The 24,129-nt window shown below is 37.5% G+C and overlaps 1 protein-coding gene across 2 annotated transcripts; it reads left to right on the top strand.

The window, feature by feature from the left end:
• Positions 1 to 197: 197 nt before the first annotated feature.
• Positions 198 to 23,274, top strand: LOC114148485 (rho GTPase-activating protein 6). Of its 2 annotated transcripts, none has more exons than XM_028023804.1 (13): positions 198 to 467; positions 12,265 to 12,424; positions 12,863 to 12,934; positions 14,445 to 14,719; positions 14,949 to 15,144; positions 15,227 to 15,282; positions 15,375 to 15,525; positions 16,201 to 16,349; positions 18,578 to 18,757; positions 19,326 to 19,423; positions 19,530 to 19,792; positions 20,953 to 21,027; positions 21,128 to 23,274. In XM_028023804.1, exons 1-13 carry the CDS (start codon positions 321 to 323, stop codon positions 21,679 to 21,681), a joined length of 2,376 nt encoding a protein of 791 aa, XP_027879605.1. In that variant the 5' UTR covers positions 198 to 320; the 3' UTR covers positions 21,682 to 23,274. The 2 variants fall into 2 exon arrangements, with proteins under 2 accessions (XP_027879605.1, XP_027879607.1); XM_028023806.1 differs by lacking the exon at positions 198 to 467 and adding an exon at positions 5,626 to 5,812.
• Positions 23,275 to 24,129: the final 855 nt, after the last annotated feature.

Raw genomic sequence — 24,129 nt, forward strand, 5'->3', positions numbered from 1 at the left:
CAATTCAAATTGGTTTGGCTGAGTCACTCAGAGCCAATATAAACAAAGTCATGCCCCCCTAATCCCACTGAGTATCGTTTGTCATGCTGTTTTGGAGAAATCAACATACTTCTTAGAAGCATCATTGAGATGTTGGACGCAGGAAGCACTGAGTCACGGCGTTGGGAGGCGGAGGAGGTGATCTGAGAACAGGGGCGCGCATTTCATAATACTGGCAGAGACGCTGCGAGCGCTGGACGGGAAACGGTTCATCTCGCAGCGTTCCGATTATGTGTTTGCGGATCTATATCCAATATCACATGAACGGCTGAGTATGAGATATGGCCGCACAAGGACTTTTGAGCAGCGTGTTCTCATGCTCGCTTAGCCCCAAAAGTATTTCCAAGAAGAAACTGAGGCAGACCAGAAGTTTGGATTCGACTTTGATGCGGCACTGTGGTACCGAGGTTGAGGAAACTTCGTATCAGGTTAGTGCCCTTTAATTGATTGCTTTGAAGGCGGATGTATCATTGCTACGTTTTGTTCTGGATCATACTGCAAACAGTGGTGGCTGTGGTGGGCGTTAATTATCCCTGCTGGAAATCTTCGAGCAGAAACTTATAAAGTAGGAACTTTGAAGAAACCAAACTTTCAAAAGCAAATTTCACTCCCCAATTCATTAGCAACATTTAAATTACACAGGGTGTAAGAGTTGGTTACATTACTGTTGTCTCTGTATTACTCACAACATTGCGAAAGTGAATGGAATATAATTTAAAAAACATAATGCAGAAGGATTAACTCTGCTTTCATTTATTCGTTTTATTTTATATAATCTTGGTATTATTTTTTCAAAAATGCTGGATGGGACTTGAATTGAAAAACCTCCCTAAACTAATCAATCACAGTCTTCTGCTATTGCAACACCATCAGGTCTCTGGCTAACTGGGCAGGTTTGCTTACGTGTGGACCAACATGTTTTACAGCTTGTTGCGTCACTACAAGTGATGAATGTCATCCCTTTTCATCCAATTTGTTGAGATGAATAAACTGTTGCACATTTAAGAAGACTGAAGTGAGACATTTTAAAGGTGGTTCTCTGGAGGAATGTGCAAAGTTGAGACAAGTGTTGATGTTACAACTTGCAAGGCAAACAGATTTTATTTTTTTTTTAAGATTCATAGTGCCTTGGGACAAAAATGTTACATTACAAGCTGAACATGCAGACAACTGCCATCTGAATATATATATATATATATATATATATATATATATATATATATATATATATATATATATATATATATATATATATATAGCTGAAAGGAAACACTTCAGCATACCTATTCCTACATGAAACATGGTGGTGGCAGTATGATGCTGTAGGAGTCAGCAGGGGCAGGGGATGGGATCTGAGTTAATGGGGTCACAGGGTCACAGTTGAAGAAGATATGGCAGAAATTTTAAAAGACATAAAATTGGGTGGCAGTTCATCTTCCAGAAAAACATACAGCCAGAGCTACAATGGGAAGTTTTGGATCAAATCTAATATTCATATAAAATAGTCAAAGTCCAGACCTGAATCTAACTGAGAATGTGGCAAAACATGAACACTGATGTTCAGAGAGGCAATCCATCCAGTCTGACCTACCCTGAGTTACTTTGGCAAAGAACGGGAATTATTTTCAGTTTACAGACATGCAAAGTTTTGTAGCTGTATTTGAAAAAAAGAAAGCTGTTTAGTAAGTTACTGGGCCTGAACACTATTGTAAATAAAAGTTTTCAGTTGTTTTATTTGTTTGGGGAAAAAATTCCCAAAAAACTGAAACTGTGTTTTCTTTTCTTTATGCTCAATAATTTTGCTCTAAATTGTGTTCAAGTCCATGAAGTCTGAATAAAATTTTTGAAGTTTATGGTTGTAAACATAAGCAGGTCAAAAATATAATGTAAATATAAGAAACTAGGTGCATTTGTGCTTGTCTTCTTGCATAACCACTTACAGATCTCACATAAAACAACACAGAGCAACTCTAAACTTGTATGGAGGACAGCAAAATTGTAACTCAATGTGCAGCAGCTGCTTTGCAGAAAGTACACTGGAAGCTATCACATTACTAAATAAAACAAAGTACTAAATATTGGAGGCAATCTGCACTGTTGTGCTTAAATTTTCCCCATGGCAACACTGTTTGTTTATCATATTGGAAATATATCATTGACCTGACACCGTAACAGCCTTGTAATGAATGCCAAGTATCTGTCCTCCGGAGTTATCAACACCAACTCCACAGCCAGAACTTTTTCCTTTTTCACAGAACCTGAATGAAGCTGGGGGAAAAAGTGAAACAGATATTTGGGAGTTGTATGAGGTTAAAGTCTTTTGGACAAGTTTTTGTTGTTGAGATGTTCATGCTAGCTTACATTGTTGTTAAATACGCTAAATTATTAATCACCAATATTTGTTATTTAAGATGGTGCAGCTGCACTGTGTTTTATAGTCTCAACTGAAAACAGAGGGACTGAGTTCCTGCCTGAAGACTCACATGACCATGCTGTCGGCTTACAATCAGCTTACAAGCCAGTGCCTTTGCATGCAAAATCTTTCTTCAATTCAGTAATCAAAGTCACATTTTTGTGGGTGTGCATAGAGTCATGTTCTCCTCTCAGGGACAATAGTATCCAAGAGACCACTGCAACAACACATCAGGGTCTCTGTTTTTGTGGGTGTTTTGTTCCCCTTTTTCACATGAAACTTCTGCACCTCCACCCAGTAACGGCCCCAATGCTGTAAGACTTCCATTTCAAGAGTGACTTCATTTGGCTTGTTCGGTTCCATCTGGTGTAAATGTATTTCAAAACAACTGTTGCAGCCTTTGCATATACTTTTGCATGTATGATGCTGTGCTAATTAGAAATGTTTAATTGCGGGTAACATAGCAACCCACTTTGTAAACTTGAGAAGGTTTCCTCACATGAAGTTGAATATCACTCCTTTTTTTTTTTTTTTTACTGGTGCGCTCACTTTGGATCTCTGCAGCCTGGGCCGAGATGGAAAGCAGAGACATCTGGTTTACATGAAGAAAGCTTCGACTCTTATTTCTCACAGTGCAGCAGCATGACCTGATCCTTGGCTACAATCCCTCAGGCACATATTTCTTCCCACTAGAGACTTTACATTTGCATGGCATGGGGCTAAACTTGCTGGGCTGCAGCGACTATGGCACCTTACAATCTGGCATTTGTGTGGAAAATGGAAATAAGTTTAAAACATCGCAGGTTGTTTGCAGTTGTAAAGTGAAGGGTCGGTCATTGTTTCGGAGCAGTTTGCATCAACCTTATATTGCAACCTGTGTGTGGTCACACTGCAGATATGATCTGTTTTGTCAGAAGGGTTTTCTTGCTGTAAATAGAAAGATATTCACATACTTTGTGAAAAACGCATAAAAATGGGAGCTTAACAAAATGGTTACATATGGTTACAATGACTTATCAAAGTGAAAGATATGGGTTGTTTGTCTTCTGGTTCACCCCAGCATATTACATTCAACTGTGTAACAACATGAGAACAATGGGCACTTAAAACTTTATCAAAAATATACAACAGCAGCATAGAGCAAAGAGGCATTTGGCAGTAGCAACTTGTATTTGATATATGCTGATATCCTGTGCACTTATTCCCAGCACTGTGTACAATGTCACTGACCTCTAAGTGTTCTACTCTCCCTTTAATATTATGACAACAGGCATGAAGGCTCTCCTCCAGGTCTGTAGTTAAATGTGACACTAATCTTTTCTCTGATCCACAGCGTGCCCAGCATGGTTTATTGCACTTCATTTGAGACAATTCTGCTTTGTTGCTAGTTTAGCCTTTGGATATGGCTTTGTAAGAAATCTGAAAGTATTTTCTTTGTTTATTGTTTCTGTTTTACTTTGCATTCTTTTTAATATTGTCTCTGTGGAACTTTGTTGGAAGAGCATAGAGATTATGAGAGCTTTAGAAAAATATTTTTTTTAGGATGCTTCAAATAACCAGTTTGGATATGCTTCTTCAAATTAAATTTTGTCATTCATTTTCCCCAAACCCTCAAAGGAGCCTCTGATGGAAGTACCCAGAAAGCTTTATGACCTTTAGATTGAGCCATTCATAACTCCTTTGTAAGGATATAATGATATTAAAAATAAGAATAAGTTTAATGATCACTGGAACAGAGGTCAGAAGGTTAATAGGAGCCTTAATCTAAAGATAGGAGGATGTAGCTCATAAAAATCATCAGGTCATGTTGTTGGCCAATGAAGCATTTTTACTGGGTCATAATTTAGATGTCATTTTAATCTGTTTTTGTGTCCATTAGGCTGGGGGAGGAGTATGGATTTACAATGCAATAAATCGAAGGGTCTTGTTGTTTCTGTCTCTGGGGATCATACTCCCCTTTAACCTCTGCAGGTCAATTCTTTGTATACAACACTAACTAAATAATAATAAAAAAGAGATGTTTCTGTAGAAGTATTTAAGATCAACTTAAAAAATCATGGTTTGCTTTTAAAAATGTTTTTATAATACCTTCCAAACACTGATCTTCCAAAGACTGAGCTTTCAAAGGCATATATTTTAATGGATATGTTTATTTAGCGAAGAAAAATCCTTTGGTCTTTTTGCAGCCGACACATCTTTGGCCCGTTCAATCAATCCTAACCTACTTTCCCAACCATATTTAGAAATCTATAGTACATGTATGTTTTTATGTGTGCATCTTTTCAAGTTTCCCTTTCTAGGCATGTCTTTAACTGTGTTATCTACTGTATGTGGTAGCAAGATACACATCAGAGAAGCCAAAAGAAAAAAAACAACAAAAAAACCCCTAAATTACCAACCAAAAATACAGTCCGTCATATGTAAACGGATATAAAAAGTGTCACAAAATATGTAGTGGTTCATGAACATGGTTTGAAATTAACCTATATATAACTATAAGAATTGTGATTTGAATAAAGCAGGAAATAGTGATGAAGTAATAACAAAACAAATATGCTTAAATACTGTAACCTGAGTAGATGAGCAGATTTGTTTTAAATTAACAAAAATTAAGTGATTTGGTTTGTGAGAAGTTTGCGAAGGTTTGGCTAAAACGGTTGTGCATGCTTTGATTTTTAAAACACTAAATTAAATAACAATTTTTAAAATTATTGTTTACATGTAAGGTTCACTTTGAAAAAGGATTCCAGTAGAATGCATCTTTAATATTGGCAATGACGTTTAAGTTTCCACAGTAAAAAAAACAAAAATTTTTTTTTTTTTTTTTTGACTGACCACTAGAAGTTAGATGATTAATATCTGGTTCAGAGATCAGAACCATCGTAGAACATTTACTATAAGTTTTATGGTAATAGCTAAGCTGAGGGTTATGGGTAATGTAGTCTTAATAAGTGCTTGCTTTTGTCGAACTGTGCCAAGAACTTTAAAGTGGCTTCATTTGAGGTCTTTCTTTCGACGCTAATCTGCCAGTACACACTTTAATGTGTTTGCGGTACATTAAGGAAGAGACCCACGCTTCCAGGCAGCCCCACCCTGTGTCATGCGCTTCTCTCTTTGATAGATGTTGGATATGTAGGGTCGTTCAGCTCGGTCTTTCTCTCCGCGTGCTCGTAGTGACCCCTGGTGGCCAAGTGTCACCATGATTCTGACTTAGGTTCATTGTCGTGAAGAGTTGAAGCGAAGTCAGGTGGCGCAGGTTAAATTGTGAGAAAGTTCAGGTTTCAACGGAGTTCGGGTGACTTTTTGTCTTCGGAAAGCAGGTTTTTCGTGATGGGAGAACGAAGCAGCATCCTTTGTCTTGTGAGTAACTGCTGGGTTGAGTTTTTTTTTTTTTTTCTCGCTGTTTGAGTTAACTGTGGCTTCTGAATTTTTCAAAGGTGTCCCGAAGTCAGCGGGATAATAAATAAAGGCAAACAAAACACAATGACGCAAATGCATTGTTACCACTTAGTGAAGTTTTCTTTACTGCCTTAAATATACTTGTAATATGTTGCATAATTTATAATAAATGTTTTCTTTTATTAGAAAAAGAATATTCTTTGGTGTGTGATAGATGGTTTCATTTGCAGTAGTTTGTGCTCACATCACATTATTGTACTTTTAAAACGCGACGAACTGACTAATAGAAGATTGGGCAAAAATTTCCAAATAGAAAAACGACAAGGTTTGATACAGAGTCTTACAAAAGTATTCATGCCTCAGTCATTTTTTTCTCCATTTATTTTGTTCCAACCACAGTTTTTAGTGACTGTAAAGTGAAGGAACGTATGGTGTTCAACATATTTTTAAACAAAATTCATCAAATTGCGTTTGCATTTGTTTTCCATTTGTTCTGAATTATTTGCATTTTGTTTTTTCTTTGCAAGACAGCTCAACTTTTGTCAGATTGGTTGGAGAGTGTGTGAACAGAAATTGTCAGGCCTTTCGAGTTAGATTTAGGTCTAGATTTTGACTTGGTAAAACTGCAAGTCGTATTTATCCTCTAGTCCAAAATACTTTATCCTCTAATTGAATACTCTTTTGGGTAATCAATCAATTGGATGAAAGTAATTGGTACATTCTGCAGATTTTCCATTTATCCACTTAAGCCATTTTGTGCAAAATTAGAAATACATCGAAAGATGCCAATAAAGAAATAATACAATTCCTTTTTAAATGAGAAAATAAACACGTGTGTGCTAAGATGTTGCCTAAAATGCAACATGTTAGCACACCTTTTGTGTGCTCTTGATGTTCTGTAGCAAAGATGTGTCTGCAGCTAAAAATGCTTCCAAATTCAACATGTGAAAAGCTCAGCCCTTTCTGCTTAACTTAACATCAGTTCTTCTGTGTGTGGTTAGTATTTTGACTATTTTCTGGATTAACTGAGTAATAATTGGATAGCAAAAGGTGCTATCAATTTTGGCTTAATTACTGCTCTGAGTATGTTTGTTATTTTAGCAAAAGGCCTTTTTTGTCTTAATAAGTCAGTTAATGATTGACCAATTACTTCTTACACAATGGCCCTCGTTTCATTCATCTTCCCATCAGCAACCTTACATGGTCCCTAAACACGCCCACAGTATAATACTGTCACTACCATGTTTCACAGTGTGTATAGAAGATTCAGGGTGATGCGTTAGGTGACTGCCACAAATAGTATTTTGCACAAAGGACAAACTGTTTAGTTTTAGTCTTCTCATATCAATTTAGCTTATTCTCTGAATAATGCTCTTCTTGCCCAGACTGTTATTTTTTGAAGTAGCTTTTCAGTTTGGCTGTCCTCTGTGCATTTTGGATGATGCATTGGTCTGTGAGACTCCACATGTACAGACTGTTCGAAAAGCAATTAGTCGCAATAAATTTGATTGAGTGGTATCAAATATAACAAATCTTCTTTGTTAAAAAAAGAAGAAGAAAATAATGCACTTCATCTTGGTCTGTCATATAAAACTTGAATGTAGTACATCAAGGTTTGAGGTTGTAATATGAAAACATGTAAAAAAAAAAAAGATAAAACTCAAGGGCTAGACATACTTTTACAAAGCACTATTATGTCTACAAGTTAATCCTGTTTTAACTTATCCTGCAGAATTGACTCTTGGCATCCAGAGCTGAGGAGTATTTCTCACCTCCATGGATCTCGCTCAAGTTTACTAGATCAGCGCAATCTTTCCAGGCATATTGTATGAATTACTTTGCAGATTTCCTCCCATTGTTTTCTCGGAAGCACTGCTGCTTTTCAGCAAGGCTTTGAATTAAAATTAGCTACATCCACATACACCTGTAAGCAAGCAGTGGATTTTCACTGATTCAGAATGGGAGCTGGTATGACTCACTGTTTTATGCCTTTTTGACAGGATTATTTACCTAATTGGCTGGGATATTTAAACATTCAAAGTAATTGACTCCATTATGAGTGGTTATTTCTCGGTATCTGTTTATGTTTGGCCAATTCTTATTTTTTGGTTTATTCAGACATTTTTATTTTGTATGGAGGAAACAAGTAAAGCCAATTCAAAGCTATAGCATATGTGTTTCCTAAGTAAAATAGGAGGGGGTCTGTCCTGTAAGAACTGGGCCCAATTGTTTGCACTTGCATTACAGTTCGTTGTTTAAAAAAATACCTGCATCACTTTAGGAAAATTCACATTGCTTTCATAACCGGAAAGTATTGGAGCAAAACTGTGGCATGGTGGCATGTCTCGGCTTGACCAACTAACACCTGTGATTATGCAGAGTGTGGAAGGATGTTTCATTAAAATGTTGAGCACAATGCTTGGAAATTACTCACTTTTACTCTTTATCTGTAGATGTCAACAGAAACTGTGGGAAGGCACCTCGCATTTGCATCAGACACAGAGAAAGTTTCACTTCAAACAGAGTCATACGAGAGGAATTTATGTTTGTCAGAATTGGCTGGCAGGATTTGCTCAATGCATGTCGTGTCACCTCTGACCTATAAAACATTGCCACATTTCTTCTTTCTGCTAGTAGATCACATAAACGTTCAATTTGGTCCAAAAAGATGAATATTATTAGTTAATCATACTTTGCAACTCAGACAAACAAAAAATATACAACAGTCTGTAGGTACTTGTTAAGCATTCTGTCAGTGTTGCCAATAAAAACAGAAAAGACAAGACATTGAGACAAGCCTTGTAAAATGTACTTTGCTGGCAACAGTTCAAAGCTGGTAAATATGAGACATCTTGGGAACAATTGAAAAATTTTTACTTCTAAAAGAATGTAAAGACAGAAATGAATGTCTGAAATCTACTGCATGATTTCTTGTGCTGGTTAACTGACTTCCCCAAATTAGGGGATTTTAGACAAAACCGTTAAGAGAATATCAAATGAGCGCTTAAAATTGTCTATATGCATACCTGTTCCTTGGTCTGTGCTGTCCCTGTACCATCCTGCATTCACAATCTCTATGGTAACCAATTGTTGTACTGGCCAAAAAGTGGTAGTTTACACTACTTTCCACTACTTTCTTGCTTTTAACTCTAGTTGTTATAACTTCAGTATAAAGATTTGCCTGGAATGATGTTTGATACCAGCCCTTCAGTACATTTAGCTGGATTTTAAGATGTAGCCATAAATCCTGATGAAACCAAATTTACAGCATGTCATTACTTGCAAACGTCTGTTCATGCTGTGTGAAAACTTAAGATAATTCATCCTGTAACTCGAGATGTATTGCCCAACCTCCATCCTCAAACAAACTGCATTGTGTGCAACCTAATTCAGTTTGGTCAGCTAGCTCCCTCTGGAGCAATTGGTTATGGAGCTTCTCCTTCATATCAAGTCATGCTTTCATATGTCAACAAAGCTTACCCTAAAAAAAAAAAACAGCACTTGGAATATGGATTACTAACAGGTGCATCTCAATAACTTAGAATGTTATTGAAAAGCTAATTTATTTAACTGATTTGAAGCAAAACCTATATAGAATCGATACATTCTTACTGACACATTATTTCTTGTTAATTTAGAAGAAAATGACATATGAGCCAAAGTTCTCTAAAATTTTAGGTGAACTAAAAGCTGAACTCATTGGATTTTTCCACAGTTGTATCTAATTCTTTCTGCACTTGATGCTTTTCAATACCTTGTTAACGTGCTAACTGGGGCTCCAATAGGTAGATATTTCCACTCTTCTACCATGTTTTGAAGCTTGTTGTTCTTACAGCCTGGAAACCTGGTCTCAACCACTTTGTGAAATTTTGACTGACTCGATTGCATCTGTCTCTTCAGGTAGTTTCAAACTGACATAATGATGTTGACTTCAAGACTCTGTGTGGGCTGAGCAGTGGTTACAGAACTCCTTGTTGTTCTCGTCGTTGAAGATATTTCTTTGACAGTGTTTTGGTTGTTGCGATGCAGAAAAAGGAACCTGGAGCCAGATACATCCCTGCCACATTTATATTCCTCTTCTCACGCTTTGCGTGTATGAGTAAAAAAAATTCTGCTATGGTAGCTCAGTCCTAATGCTCGTTTAAATGGAAGTGAGCTACTTCACCGTAAGCCTTATCCTTATAATGAGTTACTAAGCCTCTTTGGAACATGGCTCAAATGATTGGCTCAATAGATGTGGATCAAAGCACTTTAATCTTCAGCATGAAGATGCTTAAAGCTTGAGAATGTAAAATCTGATTATATGCCCCCTTTACCACTACTGTGCTAAATCTTCACAATTGCTGTAAAATGCTTTTTGATTCATTAAAATAAAGGATTATTACTGACTTTTCAGAGTGTGCACTGAAATATCTGCATCTGAGGCAGATATGTTAAGGATTGGATTAAACTGGAACATTAAGTGTTGTATTAATGATTTCACTGTAAATAATTTTGTTTCTTGCAAAATTTTATACAACTATTAAGTAAACAGTTTTACTGTTTTTACAGCTGTGGTGCAGTTTGCATTTATCAGACTGAGTGAAACAGCTATCAGTTTCTGCATACCAGGGGCCTCTTGAGTGTGATAAATAGTGCTGAGAAAACAAGTCTTTGTCTCCTTAAAGTTTTCTTTTGTCTTTGCTTTTTGATACATAGACATGTTTTAGGTGATCAAACTTTTTTTGTGTATATCAGACGAAGACAATCTGCGTAAAGGCTAAAAGCAAACTGTATAGTGGCTTACCTGTTACATTATTATTCATATATTTTTGTTCATTTTAACCAGCCACACCTCAGCCTAATTACAGTAATTGAACCACAGTGACAGCTATCATCCAAAAATGGAGAAAACGTGAAACAGGGATGGTCTAAGACCAAAAATACTTCAAAGGTGCACAAACATCTGACCCCAAAGGTCACAAAAGAACCCAGAATTATGTCTAAATCACTGTAGGCCTCACATGTCTCAGTTAATGTTAGCGTTCATGATTGAACAGTAAGAAACAGAAATGGCAAAAATGGCATTCTTGGTAAAGTCCTAAGAGAAAACTCCAGCTGACCAAACTGAAGAGAAAGGCCAGTCTCATATTTGCCAAAGAAAACAGCTGCAAGACTTTTGGAAAATATTCCCCAGACTGATGAGACAGAAGAGAAACTTTTGAGCAGTTGTGTATCTTTACATGTGGCATAAAACTAACTGAGAAAAAGAACATCATACTTTTGGTGGGAATATGATGTTCTAGGGCTGCTTTGCTGCTTGGATATGTTTTAAGATCATGATGGGATGCATATACATATACACACACTATAGGAATGTTCCATTTATCACAAGCACTTGATGATAATTGTTGCAATGGTGGCATAACCAGTTATCAAGTTATATCAGCTTATCTCTGTCTGAAATTAATGATTAATGTTTAATGATCTGAAACATTTAAAGCACAGCTTAATGTTTTTTACATAATTGCTAAAACCATGTTGTGACAGTATAATGAGACAGATAATCTGTGAAAAGATTGATCTCCTCCACTGGGAGGAGAATTACCCGGCTCCCAGTCAGAGTCAACCAATCAGAGGCAGGAGGATCATCTTAGCGCTGTCAATTAACCTTGTGAACATGCTGTTAAATGTGCTAGTGGTGGAGAAGCAACTCACTGTTACAGAAAAAATCATTTATCTGCTGTGAATAGTGGCCATGCTAACTAACTTTAGCATTCACACCAGGCTCTGGTGACGGAGAGAAGCTGTAAGGAAGCAGAGTGCAAGAGGGGAAGAGGGAAAGAAGTGAACAGTGTACACATGGAAATGATTGACAGCACTAAGGACCGCCTCCTGGCTCTGATTGGATGTTTCTAATTAGCACTGGGAGGAGCTTGATTTATTCTTTTCACAATTTTGTCACCAGGGTTTTCCTCAGTGTATTATAAGTCTGGCGGGCCACCAGGCTTTACTTATACCCCCACCAGGCTAGGCATTGTTTATTTTTTCTTTTAATGTTTGCATTTTTAGGACTTTATAGTTGTGTTCAGGTATTAATCTTCCAATCTTTTCATAACACATAATTATCAAGTGGTATTTTCAAGCTATCTGTCAACTTTAAACATTTTTTAACTCAAAAACATGATGGGCCCCTGGATGAATGACTGCCATAGTGCCCAACCACCGGGCTTGACAGGTTTTCTGGAGGAAACCTTGCTGTCACAACATAGTGACGGTTTCAACAAATATGTAAATATTTTTTATAAACTTTACATTTTGCAGCGTCAAGTGTGACAAGCAAGCAAAAACAGAATTCTTCTGTTTAGTTGGCAACTTTATTAACACAATTTTGTCTGCTTTATTGAATTAATGATATCTGCATGTCTCCTCAGGGTGACATCACCTGGAATACATCTTTGGGACCCAGCATTTCCCTAAAGCCAGTCCCACTGCAGAGCCTCTCAGAACTGGAGAGGGTCCGCCTTCAGGAAGTTGCCTTCAGGCGACTGATTCGGTGTCACGACCTGGGCTGCCATATCACCATTCCAAAATGTACTTATCTTCTTCACACACACACTCAAATATTCACTTGTGCAAACTTCTTTTTGTCTGCTGACATATATGAACATGCACAGATCCACTTATTGGAAATCCTGGTAAATATATGTGGAAAAGCTGGAAATAACTAATGCTGCTTCCAAGCTGTCCTTGTCACTGCTCTGATGTCTGAGATTCAATATGTTGTGCAACTTATTCTTTCTCTCCTACACTTGGTGAGAGGCAATTAAGTTTTCTAGTTTGCATCAAATCAGCTTCAAGATTGCCTATAAAAAAAGCTAATCTTATCGAATCAATTGCATTAAAATATAGATTTTATTCACCCTAGTATAGTGCAAAAATGACATTGCTTGCTTGAGTTTAAGGGGATCAGTAGTGAAACAAGCCTGAACAGGAGCTAAATAAACCAGATTTTTGTATTTACTTTTACAGATGGCCACAAGCACAAGAAGTCTCTTAGGAAGAAGTTGGATTCGTTATCTAAGGAAAAGAACAGAGACAAAGGTAATGCCGCTCATGATGAGTAGTGGTGTTTCTCAACTTTATCCTGTGAGAAGATTTCACACAAATATTACAGAAGAATGGTACAGCTGTAAATCCCAAACCGAAGTCGTTTTCAAGCCTGTGGAGATAAGCACAGTTGTATTTTAGATCCGTGGGAGCTTCTTATTAGTTTCTTGGGCCTTGTCAGGCTCTGACATTTTAAAAGCTGCTCTTATCCTTTTTGGCTGAAGCTGTGTACACTCACTCCACCAAACACACTTTCAGCTGTTTATTCGCTTGGAGCTGTGAGTGATCAGAATCTTAAAGAACAGAGGAAGCTGTGATCTTCAACCACCACACAGCCCCGCCCGCTGCAACAATGTGGCAGGAAAGTGATGTTCTCCGTCAGAAAGAGGCAGTCAAGGGAAATAACTAAAACAATCTTAAGTGGAGGCTCATTCGTTGCAGCTTATCCTCCGGCATTCCCAGCCCCCTCTTTCCTCTTTTCTCCTCAGTCTTTTGTTTACAAAGGCACTTGGGAAAGTATGCACTCACTGAATATTAAGTGTGTGCTGTGCTGTTGCCAGTTCCTCTTTATTTTTAGTAGAATTTATTTAAGATTCGACTAAAATTTTAATATGTTTTCCTGAAAATTATACAAAGGATAGAGTGCTTTGAAAAATGTACGTAACCCTTAAATCTCTACACATTTTATCACGTTACAATCACAATGTATTTTATTGTGATAGACCCACACAAAGTAGGGTATAATAGTAAAGGAAACATACATTTTTATATGGATTCCAATATATATGTCTTGAATTCACCCACTTTTATCCTATACCAAAAAATGCAAAAATTAAAAAAATGCTAACTAACACTGCACTTAGTCCTTAACACACTATTCCAAAGCTGAAATTTGGTGGTGGCAGCATCATTATGTGTGGATATTTTTCTCTAGGGTTAGAGGGAAGCACATAAAAAGGTCAGTGGAATGACAGATGGAGATAACCATAGAACAACATTAAACATGCAGCTACAATAGACTGGAACCGTAATAAACATATCAATGTGATAGAATGGACCAATCAAAGTCCAGATCACAATCCCTACTAAAACATCCCTGGGAAGACTTGAAAATCTTTCACACACCTTCCCCTTTCAGTCTGCGCAAAGCTGTTTGACCCATACCCAAAAGTACTTGCACCTCCAAGTGCAGCAAAATGTAATTCTTAACTCAGAGTACTGGATACAAATCAGTGCCACACTTTTCAGTTTTTTATTTGTAAAAATATTGAAATCCATCGTTCTTTTCCCCACTTGTGCCTTATTCTGTGTTGGTCCATCCCACACAATTGTCATAAAGTGCTTTTAAATTCACAGTTGTATCATAAAAATATATAAACAAATTGAAGAGGTATGAATGCTTTTATGAGACATTGTGAACTATACATGACTGAAGAACAATTCAGAAACTATGTGCCAACTTCAGCTTTAATCACTACTTCTTACTCTCCCCCTCATCACACAGAGACTTCACCACAGGCGTTTGGCATACCGCTGTCGCACGTCATAACCAACGACCGCGTGCACAAGCTCCGGCATGAACACCAGCACGATCACCAGCGGGAGGAGCAGAGTAATGCTACTGAATTGATGCTATCCTTCCTTCACCTGTCCTCTGGCTTCAAACGGCCTAACAAGGAGCTCTCCAGCAGCAACTCCTCTCTGAGCTCCACCCCAGAGAGCCATAACGATTCTCCACTCCCCAGCACACCAGACATAGCCTCACGGACATCCAGGAGGGTAAGCCTTTCTGCCAATAAACCTGAGTCACTCATGTAGAACAACAGGGGTTCTGTCTGATTACAGCCGCTCTGCAGATTTCGGTGGGAATTCGTGACCTTTTTAGATATTCACCCTGCATGCAGATGTTGCGGCCTTTAAATGGATCCAGCACACACGTTTTCCTGCAGCATAGCTGAGCTGGTTTGCTTTCCATTGACTACATGGTTGTCACTCTTATGACTGACAGGGTGGAGTGTCTGTGGATTGCATCACTGACCTCGATGATAACCAGGCTCGGCTGTTGGAGGCCCTTCAGCTGTCTCTGCCAGATGAGGCAGCCGGGAACAGGAAGAAACCCCGTGACAAAAAGCTCAGCCTTAACCCTATTTACAGACAGGTGCCAAGGATAGTTGATCTCTGCTGCCAACACTTGGAAAAAAATGGTACAAACTTCAGAAGCATCAATCATTTTATGAATGTGTATGAGGTTGTTGCCACTTGTGAAGCATTCGTGTCTTTGTTCAGGCTTGCAGACAGTAGGAATTTTCCGCGTTGGGAGTTCCAAAAAGAGAGTACGACAGGTAACCTTCTGTACTTTGATCAACTTCCTCAATGTTTTTAAAAAAATAAATAAAATTCTTTGCAGCACTGATTGTGATGATGTTTCATCTAGCTCCGTGAGGAGTTTGATCAAGGCTGGGAAGTGCACTTTAGCGATGAGCACTGCGTCCACGATGTTGCTGCTCTGTTGAAGAAGTTCCTCAGAGACCTGCCTGACCCGCTGCTGACAAGAGAACTGTACACAGCTTTCATCCACACAATGCGTGAGGAGCACACAGACAGATGCAGTCTCAATGAAAAGTTTGCATTTACTCACCATGGGCATGGATGTTGTGTAAATTTGGGACATTTAAAGATGCAATATAAATATTTATTTTATTTTTTTTTTCAAAGTTTGAATTAGTTTATTGCAAGCATTATTGTAAAATGAAAGAGTAAAAGAAATTTACTGTCAGATTTATATAGTCAAGAAAGTATTTAAATAAAACTTTTCTAACAACAGTTTGTAACGCAAGGATTTGAATCCTTGGAACACTCTACCTACTGTCAACCCTGTCGAAACTTTGTCAGCTATTTTTAAACTTCTTTTAAAAGTTGGATCTGTGCCATGATAACTTCTTAAATATCAAGTCAATTATGCAATAAACTTGTTAATATCTACATAAACATCTACACATTGTCTGTATTTGTGCTATGTTTAATTTTGAACCATTGTAAATTTGAGAAAATCCACAATTAGTTCAGTCACGCGCTGACTATTTGTAAAGAGAACTGTAAATGAAATGTGTCTATGGGCCACAATTTATATAACATTCATGCCAGTGATTGGTATCAGCAAGTTTTTCACAGGCTTTATACACTATTTTGATGTAAATGTTTGTATGAACTTTTGATTATGTTTTTAACTGACTTATGTTGATGCACTTGTGTTTCTGCAGTGCTGGATTATTCCAAACAACAGAGTGCCATCCAGCTCCTCATATTTCTGCTTCCTCCCTCTAATAGCGACACGCTGCAGCGCATCCTCAGCTTATTGTCCACTGTGTCCTCATATGCTGAAGACAGCCTGGACACAGAAAGACGAAAGGTAAAAAAAATACATCTTCCCCCTTTTTGGATGAGTTGAATAAAGCAGAATTTGCTTTGTATAACTCATGGAAAGTATATATATATATATAATTTCCCAGATTGTTTACATTAATCATCACTTTCATGTTAATTACAAATTAGTTTTATTGCTTAGACAAAAAAGCAAAAGCCAAAAGCATAGAAAAAAACCCCCCCACATGATTAGCCATCAGAGAGTAATTTGCGTCCTCGTAAACAGACTGTTCCACAGATTTAATGCGATGAATGCCAGCAGCCAGCAGAGGGCAGTTGGACAGATGTGCCTTGCATCTGCAGCCTCTAATTTGAAGAGATTACTGTGCCAAAACAGCAGCTATGTTATGCATGTTAATCGATTATAATTATCTTTATCAAATGATTCATGAACACTCTCTCCATGAAGCACCATGAGCACACAGACACCAGGCTTCTGTGAACATCCCTCTATTATGGCCTAATTTGTTTTTTCTCCTGTGATAAAGCCCAGTACCTGTGAGCATGTGTGAGATTATGAGGAGACATATTAGGAACACTTAGCATCTATTTATTTTCATTTTGCCTCTGTGCACTGAATAGATTTTGTATAATTTTTAGGTAATTACCTTGAGATGGGTAATGTGTTGGACTGAGAATAATATAGGGTTACATTTTAATTTGTGTTGGACTAAACTCACTGAGCCAATGGCTGAAAGAATTTATTTCTGTAATTATATTCTACACCCTTACTTTTTGCTTTTTTGCATTGATATGAAATTATATTATTCTGGTAAAGTTTTTTGGGGGGCGAGGGGGAGGCGGTAGTATTTTCAAAATAAAAATAGCCATTATCAATGTTGGCCAGCTTGTGGCTCACTTTATGACAGATAATGAAAACTTCAAAAAAGAAGCTGCCAGAACATGGATGGTTTCAGGACCTATTTGGAGAGGCCTACTGCTGGGGGGTCATCAAGACAGCAGTGCACTCCATGCTATTCTTGATGAGTCAAAGCCTTCTCTGCCTGTTTGAACAAGCACAAAGCCTTCCTGGTGAGATTGTTGTGACAGCATTTTTGCATACTTGGTGTTGCATTAAGCAACAGCCTGCCTGATAGCAGTAGCGGTGGCTTGTCCATAATTCATGGTTTGCATACCCCTGTCAGACAAATTCAAGCAGGTCTATGAAACCCAGGATATCTTGTCACTGTCAGCCCTGTAAGCAGACTTATCTATTGTAAGGCTTTTTCTAGGTGTGTTATCTACAACCTCAGCAAGCAGATGAAAATATTTAAAAATAAAAAAACATGCTTATGCCCCTTGCTGATAAGAGATTGGTATGCACTGAACTCTCCATGAAGAAGTGCACACTCCTCCGAATTGCACATAGAGGAAAATTACTGACAGATTTAGGGGAGTTGTGGGTTCTTCAGACTGCGTCTTAAATGTGAAATGTGTTTTCCCTCTGTTGAAGCGAAGACTTGACATTGCCTTTAACCATGAAAAGAACAGAGGACTATGTGAAGAAGGGAAAAGCAGAACTCTGAAAATAACTTCAAGTTTCAGACAGCCAGTCTGATGATCACAAAAAGATAGAGATGTTGGAATTTTTTTTATGTATGTTTCATTCTGACTGAAGTCACAGTATGTGGATAGAGAAACGGGCCATTCGTACTGAAAACCTCATCATCTGCATCCTTTGACACTGGTGAAGAGTTGATGAAAACACAGATGGTGCTTTGTTCTTCACAGTAAGATGGAAAGTGACAGTGGAGCTTCAGAAACCTCCAATATGTGCAGAGAAATTTTGCAAATTGTCATAATTGCCTTCACCATGAAATTATGGCTGAAGATCCTGGAGACTGTGTAGAACATTTTTAATCTTACTTGAAGGGAGCCAGGTGTTTACATTTTCAGTTTTTCCCAAGAAAGAACCGTCATTTCCGGACTTTAAGCTGCTTCTTCTTTCAAGCTCTTTGAACATTGCAATACAGCTGATACACAGCTTTTTTACAAACAGGGTTCAAAAGGCTAGATTACTGTGTGAATAACATGACAACACAAGCTGAAGTGCGAGACAAAAGTATTATTAAGAGCAACAATGAAACTAAATTACTGTAATATCCACAGAAACAGACTTTGAACAGAATCATTGACCTAATAAGTTTTTTTTTATTTAATTTTTTAGTGGATTAATTCGTAAAAAAAAAAATTCTATCATCCTTTTTTGTTTAGATCCCAGGAAACAAGATGACGTCACGCAATTTAGCCACAATCCTTGGTCCCAACTTGTTGCACAAGCAAAAGAACTCAGACAAAGAGTTTGCTGTCCAGAGTTTTGCCCATGCAGAGGAGAGTTCAGCCATCATCAGTGTTGTCCAAAGGATGATCGATGCTTATGATATGCTGTTTATGGTAAGTGGAGTACAGGGCATTTAAAACAGCCAAAGATAAGGTGAAGTTTAAGACTAACTGAGTCACAGATATTCTTGTTTTATGAGCCAATTGTTGGGCTTAACAGAGTGAAGCCACATAAAGAAAATGTAAACATCAACTTAATATACCAAGAGAAGGTTTTATAAATGCTTGTAAAACAAAGCTACATCACTAAAGTAAGTTTGTTTTTAGTCCAGGACCTTGTGAAATGAGCTTTTATCTACCCTCAATTTTGAGAACTAAGAAGCCTACTGGAAGCATTCCAGCATCTGCTTCATCTTCTTATGTTTTTGCTTTTTACAGGAATTAAGTCATGCTCTTTGAAAAGAACTCACAGAACTCTCTCTTATATAATAAAACAAATCTGTACTGCTATATAAACATTTAAATTTAAATTTAAATTAGTGATGTAAAAGAGAAAAATATGTACTATGAAATAAATCGTTACTATTCATAATACGACTTTCTTTACTGCTACTAAATATATATTAGATATTATCGATTATTTATAAGATGATGAAACAAACTGGACTTTTGCGTTACCCAGGTTCCTGCAGATCTTCAGAATGAGGTGCTGATTAGCTTGCTTGAAACGGATTCTGATGTTGTCGAATATCTGCTGCGAAGAAGGGCCTCTCAGTGCTCGTAAGTCTCCAGTAGTTCCCTCTTTATGTGATTTGTCTGCTAGGCCGGTGATCCTTTTTGTACGTTATTGAGATGCCATAATTTTTTTTTTCTGTTTTCTTTGCAGGGAGTCAGGCATTCTGAGGCCAGAAGATTCATTTTCTCTGACTGAGAGTTGCATGTCTAGTGACTCCCTCAAAGTGTCCAGCGGAGAGGTGTCTCCTTATGACAATAACTCTCCTGTGCTGTCAGATCGACTGCTACTTAATGACACAGAGCACAGCAGTTTGAACTCAGACAGAGATCCCATATGCCCCAGGCAGTACAAACTAAGTGACCATTCCAAAGATGGATCAGGAAGCGCTTCGCCAACCCTTTCCGCTGACAAAGGTGAATAAAATTTATTTTATGACATGGTTGTACTTTAGAAGTAGTTTGACTCACTCACACCCTGACACCCAAATTGGCACAAGAGGCAATGCAACAGAGATGTTTGGAACTGACCCACTGACTTGTCTTTCTGACAACCAGGAGAACAGAAACCTGTGGGATGAACATGATTACACTCAGAAACATAAAAAAAACTCATTTTGAAAGCTTAGGATAATTTATGATTCTCTTAAATTTAGGAAAACTTTGAATGTGAAATATTATGACCAAGAAAAATTAAGGCAAGACGAGTAATAGCTACCGAATGGGTTCATGTACTGTCTGAGGACAGCGAGGCGTCATTTCACGTAAACTCTTTTTGCAAATTTGTCACAGTAGATCCCAATAATAATAATAATGTATGTTGGGGGGGATTTTAAGTGGTAGACCAATGCAAAGTGGAGAGATAAAGTTGTGGAGAGGTTTGAAGCAGAGTTAGGTAAAAAAAAACAACAATATTGATAGCTTTACAAATCTCATTAAATGTTGTTCAGTCTATCATCTGACTGAACAGGTTTAGACAAATGAGGCAATTGTAAACCTTTATTTTTCTTCATTAGGGACAAAAAACTGGTAAAAGTTGATGAAAAGATTAATGGCCTGTGCATGTGCAAAGCTGAGACATTAAACAAAGAAGATTCTCAGTTGTAACTCTAGGAGATCAATGAAATTTTGACTCTGCATGGTGTATGTTTTAATACATACATGCAATTCTTTTAAGATTGTTATTTGTAAAATATTTTGATACACTGTGTATCATTTTTTTTACATCTATGCAATACTATTTGCTGCTCTGTCACATAAAATCCCAAAAACCAGACAGAATGTGACTTTACAAACAGTGAAAAGTTCATAAGGCATGTATATAGAGCTTCTTTAGAGATTCCCCAGGTTCAATCCAGTAGGCTTTTTTTCTTACTTTGTTATAATATAAACATTACAAACTTTCCAGCTGTTACTGGAGCTAAAAATATTTTTTCACAGAACTGGAACAATGCAAGTGCCAAAAGCACGCAGAAGCCAGCCTAAAATAATCATGACTTTAGTTCTATCATATTTCCTGCTCATATAACCATGTATTAAAGCAGACAGTATAATCTTTATTTTCCTGCTTCTCTCAGATGCCTCAGCTGATTGTTTCTGGGACACCTGGCATGAGCTCTTTGGGAAGGATTTTATTAGCCATCACATTACTGGTAACAAAATTATCTCCGTTTTATCATTTCTCTAATGCTCGCTCCAGACGGCCTTGGGATGTGGAATAAATGCAAAATGTTAACAAATGATTCCCAACAGGCTCCCTTGGAGATGCCTCAGAATGTGACTCGTATGGATCGTTGGAGGGACTGAGCAGTCACCAAGGCAACAACAAGCTGCCCGTCAGAGCGACACAAACATCATTGGGCGTTTTGGAGAACAGGCCACACCTCCCAGTGACTTGCAGCAGCAGTGGTCCTCATGACCACAGAGAGCAGAGGCAGCCAGAATCACCGTTACATCAGTCACTGAGCAGCCAATCAGAGGCTGTTACCTCAGACAGCTCAGTACAAAGGACGGGACGCCCTACATGTCCATTATTTATGGACAGAACAGAGGTTTTGTCTCCTTGTCTGTGTGCTGGATCTGTTCGGGAAACTTCAGTTGCTCCCTGCCCAGTCTCTGTTTTCAACCATCAGCCCGACGCCCAGACATTGCTGCTCCCCCAGCAGAACCCGCCTGCCCTTCAGACTGTAGATCCAACAGAGAGGAAAATGGCCTCTGACTGCTCAAACTTACAGACAGAAAAGTGGCACATCTGGCAGATGATGTCAAATAAAAATCCAGAAACCTACCCAGAAAGTTTGGTGTGATCCTCATTTCAGCAACATTAGATTATGTTATGACTGTTTATTTATATGTTGTTTTAAAAAAATCTACCTATTGTTTGTTATATTCTCCATTTTTAGAACTTTTGGACTGTTTGCTTGAAGGATGCTTTTTTACATTGTTTTTTTCTATTAATGTTATTATTTTATTGTGTTAAAATGTTTTATAGAATTATTTAATACAAATTATTTTTTTGCAACCTAACCATGAAAAATCTATACACTTTAACACCACAAATACAACGCTGTGAAAAATTGTGTCCCTTCTAAGAATTATTTTGTTTTTCCTTTTTTGTCACATTTAAATCCCCTTAAGATAACCTGAGTGAATATAAAAAGCAGTTTTCAAATCATTTTATTTATTGTGAGAAAAGAAATAGCTGTCCAAACAAACTATTATTTTAATTACTGGTCCTTTGGGGAAAAAAAGGAAGTAGTTGGTCCTCTGACCACATTTTGTAGTTCAGTCCCACGGAGAAACCATGAAACTTTGGTGAAACTTCCAAAAACAGTGCGGCCAATTACTCTTAAAGCTCACCAATAGCTAATCAAAAGGCCACAAAAGGACCAAGAGCGTCCAAGATATTGCATCAGCCCGTTGCCCAGACATTGCTGCATTGCACAACTCTCCTGCCTTAGTTAAGCTCATTGTTTATTATTTAACAATAAGAACGAGATTTGGCAAAAATTCCACCCAAATTACATTTTCAAGTTAAAAGCCACTTCTGACCTACAATAACACAAAAGCCCATCCCCCCAAAAAACTCAATTTCTAAGACTTTTTGGGAATTTAACTTCCAAAATAATGTGAGACAAGTTGTTTGGAGTGGTTCATACCAATAAATCTAATGTAAAACTAACAGCAGCATTTGAGGAAAAAAAAAAACTACCAACATTAATATAAGCATAAAGGTGGTCATGTAAAAGTCTTGGGTTATTTTGCCACTTCAGGCTGAAGAAGACTTGCATGAAATGGTGGAACCATACCACAAATCCAAGTGCAGTTATCCACAGAACACCAGCAAGTCTGTGCAGATAAAAAAAAAAAGAAGAATTAATGTTTTGAAGGGCTTAGTCAAAGTGCGACCTGATTGAGATACTCTACGAGTATCTTCTATTGCGGAATTTAAAAAAAAAAATTCTGCAAAGAATGGAAAGACTTCCAGACCACCTAATGGTAGTTGCTGCCACTAGGGTTGGAATAGCCAGTTATTAGTTTTGTACTATGATTATATTTTCAGATAGAGCCAGGTTGTTTGCATAGTTTGTTTCTTTAATAAATGAAATCTCCATAATGAAAACTGCATGCTGTCTTCTCATTTTATCTCTGTCAGATGTCAAAATGTGTTTTATAGTGAAAAACATTTAAGTGTGAAAACAAGCGAAAAGGGAAGAAATCTGTGAAGAGGAAAACAAGATTTCACAGCAATGTGCACTTGAATGTCTTGTTATGCTGAATGCAATAATACCACAATGTACTTTGGTTACAATTTTGCTACAGTCACAATAGTGAAAATGGTGCAATCTGTGTATGTTTGTGTGTTCCAGGAAATTAAAGCTGGCCTGTCATCTTGTAAATGTGTCATTTCACTTCCCTGTTGCATTTCAACTCAATTCATGCCTCACACTTCCCACTTCTGACCATGTTTTACCTAAAATCTCAAATTCTATTACATATGCCAGATTAAATTTTTATATAGTTTATATTAAGTATTTCATGAAAAGCAGTTATCAATTCATATGACAAAATAAATGCATTTTGTTTTGTCAGATATTGTTTTTCCTTATACTCTTCATATGTTCCTTTCTTGTTTATATAGATGAAATATTGAACTAAATATCATTCAGACACCCACACAATCCAGTTTAAATTGTGTTTTGTCTTTGACCTACACATGTTTGTCACTGTCATTGAAGTAATTGAGCATGTACTCTTTTTTTTTTTTAATCTAGTCCAAGCTTGATTTTTTTTTCTTCTCTTCTTTGTTGAACCCTTTTATCCTGCCCCTGGAGACAGTGACAGGTTTGCATTTGTCAGGCAACCAACACCACACAGTGATGTGACCTTTGTTTAGATGAGCAGACAGGTAGGTGTCACTCTGTGTTCACACAGTGTCACTCATCGTCGATAAATCTCCTGAATCTCAGCTCAGGGATGGTCACCGTGGTTTTACTTAGGAAAACACCAACCGGCTTTATCAAAGCATCACATCTATTGATTGTGTGATGTGCGAGCCTTGAGTAAAATACACTCTCTTTACAAAATATGTCAGATACTAATCAAAAGTGTGGATTTTCTTGAGTAAACTGATATTTAAACAAAATTAAATCCACTTAGTGGCTTTTGTGGCCATGTACCTTCCTAATTATTTTTGCCATCACAGCTGCCTTCTTTTTTGGTATTTTGCAGATCAGTTAGAAATATTATATTTC

The sequence above is a fragment of the Xiphophorus couchianus genome, chromosome 7 (genome assembly GCF_001444195.1).
Source record: "Xiphophorus couchianus chromosome 7, X_couchianus-1.0, whole genome shotgun sequence".
NCBI lineage: Eukaryota > Metazoa > Chordata > Actinopteri > Cyprinodontiformes > Poeciliidae > Xiphophorus > Xiphophorus couchianus.

Bases quoted from the DNA above. Each gene is read 5' to 3' on its own strand.
- LOC114148485 (XM_028023804.1), top strand. From the start codon at position 321: ATGGCCGCACAAGGACTTTTGAGCAGCGTGTTCTCATGCTCGCTTAGC. The intron at 15,526-16,200 runs GTGAGGAGCACA...GTGTTTCTGCAG, and splicing joins AGCTTTCATCCACACAATGC to TGCTGGATTATTCCAAACAA. The intron at 16,350-18,577 runs GTAAAAAAAATA...TTTTTTGTTTAG, and splicing joins TGGACACAGAAAGACGAAAG to ATCCCAGGAAACAAGATGAC.